The sequence below is a fragment of the Cydia strobilella genome, chromosome 9 (assembly GCF_947568885.1).
Source record: "Cydia strobilella chromosome 9, ilCydStro3.1, whole genome shotgun sequence".
NCBI lineage: Eukaryota > Metazoa > Arthropoda > Insecta > Lepidoptera > Tortricidae > Cydia > Cydia strobilella.
In genome coordinates, this window is record NC_086049.1 from 10979381 (window position 1) to 10986568 (window position 7188).

The 7188-nt window shown below is 36.7% G+C and overlaps 1 protein-coding gene across 2 annotated transcripts in view; it reads left to right on the forward strand.

Annotated features, from left to right (window-relative positions):
* The window catches only part of LOC134744271 (ecdysone oxidase-like), a 299205-nt gene extending 294588 nt beyond the window's left edge, over positions 1 to 4617 (forward strand). Inside the window, exons 1-3 of one of the 2 annotated variants that reach the window (XM_063678020.1) lie at positions 968 to 1096; positions 1679 to 1812; positions 3036 to 4617. In XM_063678020.1, coding sequence (XP_063534090.1) covers positions 988 to 1096; positions 1679 to 1812; positions 3036 to 4613 — 1821 coding nt within the window. In that variant the 5' untranslated portion in view covers positions 968 to 987 and the 3' untranslated portion in view covers positions 4614 to 4617. Of the gene's footprint in view, positions 1 to 967; positions 1097 to 1678; positions 1813 to 3035 lie in introns of those variants that run through there. The other variant, XM_063678021.1, reaches the window with a different exon arrangement.
* Positions 4618 to 7188: the final 2571 nt, after the last annotated feature.

Consider the following 7188-nt stretch of genomic DNA (forward strand, 5'->3'; position numbering starts at 1 on the left):
TTCACTATGGCTATTAACTTGTGGTAGTAATTAGTGAGTTTTGCAAAACACTGATTTAAACTTTCACGATTTTTACTCATTATTATTTATCTCCACGGGACTTAATCGCGTAAAATAGTTTTAAAATGTACCTCCGACGTTTCGAGGACGGCGTTGTCCCCGTGGTCCCGGAGAAGACTGGCTAAAGTTGACATCAACATCTTCTAGGCGCGCGAGTTTTTCGAACTACCCGCACTTGGTCTTGTTTATTAACTTGAACGTTTTGCGCACTAGGGATGCTACCGGGTCGACACACAACACTCACAATATTCGATTTTTCAACTTTCGATATTTGGTTTCGCTTACACTTACTAATGACTGGGTTCCATGTGGATGAGATCTCAAAACCTTCGTCTCGATTGAAATTTCTATGTTTCTTGATTTCAATGGCTTCACGGATTTTTCTACTAATCATTCATTGAAATCAAGAAACATAGAAATTTCAATCGAGACGAAGGTTTTAAGATCTCATCCACATGGAACCCAGTCATTAGTAAGTGTAAGCGAAACCAAATATCGAAAGTTGAAAAATCGAATATTGTGAGTGTTGTGTGTCGACCGGTAGCATCCCTAGTGCGCAAAACGTTCAAGTTAGTAAACAAGACCAAGTGCGGGTAGTTCGAAAAACTCGCGCGCCTAGAAGATGTTGATGTCAACTTTAGCCAGTCTTCTCCGGGACCACGGGGACAACGCCGTCCTCGAAACGTCGGAGGTACATTTTAAAACTATTTTACGCGATTAAGTCCCGTGGAGATAAATAATAGTGAGTTTTGGTTGTCGCCTGACGATATATACATCAACTTTGACCCATCCCTATAAGCCATTTATGATAAATACATTTTGAAGACTCAAATAACAATCCATGTTAAAATAAATAGGAATTGAATATCTTATATTAACTGATAAGATATACAATAACAAATCTTACCTTTTTGTTTCAGCAATAATATGCAATACAACATGGCAGTAGTTCTTAAAATATTAGTCTTTGCTGCTATTGTTGCTACCGCCAACTGCGAGATCACCGAAAACTGGCCACCAAACTCAATACTTCATGGTAATGCAATGTGTGACAAACATGTACACTTTTAGCAGTGACTTAGACGACACGAGGTCGATTTCTTTCAAAGATAGTTTGTTTTAATGAGCTAGGTTTGTGATTCAATTAGAATTGCTATTAAAGTTTTTATTTTTCTTACCCACTTCAAAAAGAAAAAACAGTTTTATAACACCTCTTATAAACGCAACGCAACATTCCGTGGTAAATATAACACCTCAGGTTATTTAGTAAGAAAATTTAATCTTCTAGGGTCAGAGGTCAGAGGTGTAGGGCCGGCTTTATTTGACGTTCATAAGCGCATTGTAGTTATGCCTACTTGCAAATAAAAATAAAGATATCGGTTCGAGCGACGAGTACGAATGTAAGACTTTAACTCTAATTTGTAATGTAACAGACATTTCATACTCCAAAACAAACAGGGTCCGTTGAGATCATTAACAAAAAAAAGCACCTAGTCTATTGCGAACAATGTATTTTTAACTGATTTTAGACTTAATAATACACAATAGTTTTAATCCAAGTATTTTCTTACCTATATAATATGTAAACTGGAAATGTGGATAATGTGGATTTTTCCAGATTTCGAGCAATTTGACTTCATTATAATCGGAGCGGGATCAGCCGGCAGTGTGGTCGCAAACCGACTCAGTGAGGTAGAACAATGGAAAATATTGCTCATCGAGGCTGGAGGTGATCCACCGGTGGAAAGCATTGTAAGTTGTTTTATGACTAAAGAGAAGATACTTACAGTACTTTTATCGTCTTGAGCGTTGCAAAGGAATCAAAAGCACAACATTTTACCTTAGCGGAGAGAACATACTTCGAGAGAAAAAAATACAAAATATAATTCAATGTCGTATTAAATAAAAACAAAATGGTTACTTATTATAAAATTTCATGTTCTTGAATAATGTCTTTAACAACATTACGTGCAAGATAAATTTTACCCAAATGCGTGATTTTTAACGGCAATTATGGTACTTTAAAGCCGTCGGTGTCGGAAACATAAATTTTGGCATTCTTTTTAGTTACATTTTTTTCTTTCTTGGAAAAACTTTTTTTGAAAACTTCATAATTATGCTTAACATATTTAACATTCTCGTCCGTTGGACCATTGGTGTTCTCAAAATAATAGTTACCTTGCGATGAATTTCCATTTTAAGTGACATATGATTAGTCCCATAAATCCCATAATCCAAAAACAGTTATTTTTTACATTTTTGACCGAATGACGTACCCGTATTTTCAGTTATCTTTTTAAAATTTCATAGACGGTGGGCTTAACTTTTCTTGTAAAAGTAGAATTATTTATTCTGCGTGATAATCTTTGTATTTTTAGGTTACACCCATTGTTTTTATTTTACAATAAAATACGTTAAATATGGTCATTCGTTTTTAATTAATTAATTAAGCTAATGTTTTTGAACGATGCGTTGTGACTTTTCCGGGGTCTAAACCGTCAATATACGGTTGATCGTTTTTCTGTCTCTTTCTTTTTGCCAACGACGTGAAAGGGAATAAAATTTAAGTATTTCGAGTAAACTTAAGTTTGATTTTTCATAATTCCAATAAGTACGAAATTCGTTTAACTGAGACAAAAATTGCCGTTTGTCTAATAATTTCAAAATCCATACAAATAAGAAATATAATAAAAAATATTTCGCATTTGTTAAACTATTTTTCATGGCCGTAATAATTATGTAGCATTGAAATAACCCTCACAATGGTAAAAATAATATTGCAGACGCGTGAGTAGAATAGTATCCGGAGCAGCTAACAACTTTCAGACCAACACTCGTATCTTATGAATGAACTACTTTATCTTAATACGTTGCTTAGAGCACAAGTCATGTACAGCCAACGTGCCTAGTGAACACCGCATAAAGTCTTAAAATATTATAGTTCACGAAATTATAATTTTTGTATTTGTTTGCAGGTCCCTGCATTATATACCAAGTTATTAAATACGGAATACGATTGGAACTATACTACAGTTAATACTGGAAAAACTAGTCAAGCCAATGTAAATGAGACAGTGCATTGGCCACGAGCAAAAATGTTAGGGGGATGTAGCAGCATGAACGCGATGATCTATGTCAAAGGTAACGATGATGACTTCCAAAGATGGTATGACCAAGGAAATAAGGAATGGCATCCAAAAATTGTTCGCGAATACTACAAGAAAGCTGAATCTTTCCAGAACATAAATGGATTGAAGAATCCTGCCGTTAAAAAGGCTTATGGACAAAATGGGCCTTTAGCTATTAATTATTTTAACAGTACATCTGAAGAGCTCACGCAAGCAATATTAGGTGCATGGGATGAAATTGGTTTTAAGTCAGTTGCTGATATTAATGAAAGAAACGTATTGGGAGCCGGTCCTTATGGAGGGACAGCCGTTAACGGGCGAAGAGAAAGTACAGCAAAGGCCTATTTAAATCCAATACAGAACCGAGAAAATTTCAAATTATTAAAAAATACCTTAGTTACAAAAATAATAATAAACGAAATAACTTTAGAAGCTAAAGGAGTGAAGATACAAATTAATGAAAAAGAAATTAATTTTTATGCAAAACATGAAGTTATATTGAGCGCTGGGGCAATTAATACTCCTCAATTACTGATGTTGTCTGGTATTGGTCCTAGAAACCACTTAGAATCCAAGGGAATTACCAGTCTTATAAATTCACCGGCTGTAGGTCAAAATCTCCAGGATCATATTTACGTACCAGTTACAATCTTCGGAAACCAACCTGGAGAAGAAGACTCGACATATGACGAGCTTCAGTATCAAACTTATCTAAAAAATAGCACTGGGTACTTCGCAACAAATTTTATACAAAATGTACTTTCGCTTTATGGCCGTTCTAAAGATTCAAAATTTCCGCAATTTCAAAACCTTGTAGGCATATTTCCTAAAAAATCCAAAAAAGTTGAACCTTATTTTAAAAGTTTATACAAATCTGAGGTAGTTGACTCCATCGTCAAAAATAGTAAAGCTAACGCTCTTTATTTGTATCTTTTTCATAATTTGCATCCATATTCAAAAGGAAATATTTCTCTAAGTACAAGTGATCCAAAAGATGCCCCTCTTATTTACGCTAACTATTTTGACGATCCAAGAGATTTGCAGGCTACAGCTGATGGTATTCGAATGTTGACCAAAATAGTTAAGACTTCATATTTTACATCCATCAACGGCTTTTTGGGCAGACTAAAATGGCCAGCTTGTGATAGTTTTGACCTTGACAGTGAAAAGTATTGGAAGTGCATAGCTATTAATATGGTGTTGACTATTTATCATCCTGTAGGCACTGCCCGAATGGGAACTTGTCATAAGACTTCAGTAGTTGATAGTCGTCTTAAAGTATACGGTGTTAGTAAACTGCGAGTAATAGATGCTAGTATAATGCCAACGTTAACAAGTGGTAACACAAATGGACCAACAATAATGATAGCGGAACGTGCAAGTGATTTAATAAAAGAGGACTATTTACCTGATATTAACCAATAGTAAATAGCACAGGATTTAACAACGAATATTCTTCATCAACACTATTAAATATTCTCTTATTCCTATTATAGTTAAGGAGTATTTAGTTAAGGAGACAACATAAAGTGATTCTAATAAACCAAAAGTATATTTGTTTGAAAATAAATTATCCATGAATTGTAATAAAGAATTGTGTTCTTAATTTTATCGACCAAGTTCATAAAATGCCCGATATCTCAAAATTATACACCCGAAATAATAAAGGGGAAATATTACGATCGGTTCACACCCTCGATCCCAGTGTAAATTCGACTGCGATAAAAAATATCGGAATCCAATACGGGCCTTATGCCCGTAACCATTTACAGAGCCACACGTCACCGCCTCCGAGGTAAATACAGGAAATACGCCGTCAGTGCTGCCATCTATATTCATGAGTTCCTTTAACAGGGGACGACGTACGAGTACTCGTGCCAGGACGAGCCGGGAAACTGCAGATGATCAATTATCTTCATTTATGCCTGGCTGTTAGGGAATACTCGCTAGGTAGCCTTAGGGCGTCAATGGTGTGATGTCCCTGTTTAGATCTCTGGAAAATGCATTGTCCAACTGCATATTTCGTGCTCGTAAATACCTAATTGATTAAACATAGAAGAACATCAGCTACCCTAATAAACATTATGAGGTAATCCAAACCATCTGAAAGGATAATGGACTTATTAGATGCTTTTATTTTAAATGTGAAATAGGGTCATTGTTGTTCTAAAAAGTGTGGAGAAAGTGATACGTTTATGCACTAGAGCATTTTACTTTCCAAGTACGATATTGTATTGTATTTATTTATTTATTGCACTTTACATGTACATTACAGGTTTTACACGTAAGCAAGTAAGTGGGTTTTTAAATATTTTACGTTAAGAGCCCGGTTACGATTTTAGTCGCAAAAATGTAAAGTTGATAGATTTCTTCTGTGAAATTGTACACCTTTTGTTACCTATTTGAAATAACAAGTACTGGTTTCTATTAGCACGACTTCTTATCTCTAGGTTTATCAGATCATTTTTTTGAAAAAAGTCTTACTAAATTAGTAATGAATTTTTTTCTGATGGACGTTTAGGTAAACGCGTGTAAAGCACTGACTTTGATGCTCTTATTTGTAAATTTCGTAAAGTTTGGACTGCTAAAAATGGTAAATTTGTATTACACATATTCTGTACTCTAGGTTTATCAGATTACATTGTTGTTATATGACTTAAAGTTCGAGGGAATGAAAGTTAAACGAATTCAATTTTCTCCAGAAATGACCTCAAAACAAGTGACAATTTCTCCGAAAATCTACTTATTTTCGACGTAGATTGCATACTCAAATAATCTGCAATGTTTACTTAAACTGTTGCTGTACTTCATTTTATTTAAATTGCAACTTTTATTTTCTGACGATTTTTTAAAAACTTCCCCTTTTACTGGTATAACATCGGTGACACGCGCCCGCGGCCTCAGTCCCGCGCGGGAGCTGGTAGAGGCAGGACGTTTGTTAATCGTCGCACGTTGCATCGACGACGACGAAGTTATTTATCATTGTGTGCGTCGCTCGCCGTGTAAAAAGTTATATTTGTTTGCGTGTTTGGCTGTACTGTGTGCGTGTAAACTGCGACCAGAAACTTTAATCCTTGGGTTGTAAGTACTTGTTTATTAACCGCCTTCAAAAAAAAGGAGGTTCTCAGTTTGACCCGTATGTTTGCATGTATATGTATGTATGTATGTTTGTTCGCGATTATCTCGCATTTGGCTGAACCGATTTTGATGCGGTTTTTAGAAAAGTGTTTGTTACATTCTGGAGAAGGTTTTAGTATACATAGAGCTGGGCTGATGCTGAACCCTGGCTGTACCTAGTGGAACGCAGGTTTAGTGCAACATAGGCACACACTGTTTTGGTCTATCTTGATGAGCAATTAGGAGAGCATTACCCAAGATGGAGCTGATGCTGAACCCTGGCTGTACCTAGTGGAAATCAGGTTTCGTGCAACATAGGCACACGCTGTTTTGGTCTTCCGACACGTCTTGATGAGCACTTGGGAGAGCAGTACCCAAGATAGAGCTGATGCTGAACCCTGGCTGTAACCTAATGGAACGCAGGTTTGGTGCAACATAGGCACACGCTGTTTTGGTCTTCCGACACGTCTTGATGAGCAATTAGGAGAGCAGTACCCAAGATGGAGCTGATGCTGAACCCTGGCTGTACCTAGTGGAAATCAGGTTTCGTGCAACATAGGCACACGCTGTTTTGGTTATTCGACACGTCTTGATGAGCAATTAGGAGAGCAGTACCCAAGATGGAGCTGATGCTGAACCCTGGCTGTACCTAGTGGAACGCAGGTTTGGTGCAACATAGGCACACGCTGTTTTGGTCTTCCGACACGTCTTGATGAGCAATTAGGAGAGCAGTACCCAAGATGGAGCTGATGCTGAACCCTGGCTGTACCTAGTGGAAATCAGGTTTCGTGCAACATAGCCACACGCTGTTTTGGTTATTCGACACGTCTTGATGAGCAATTAGGAGAGCAGTACCCAAGATGGAGCTGATGCTGAACCCTGG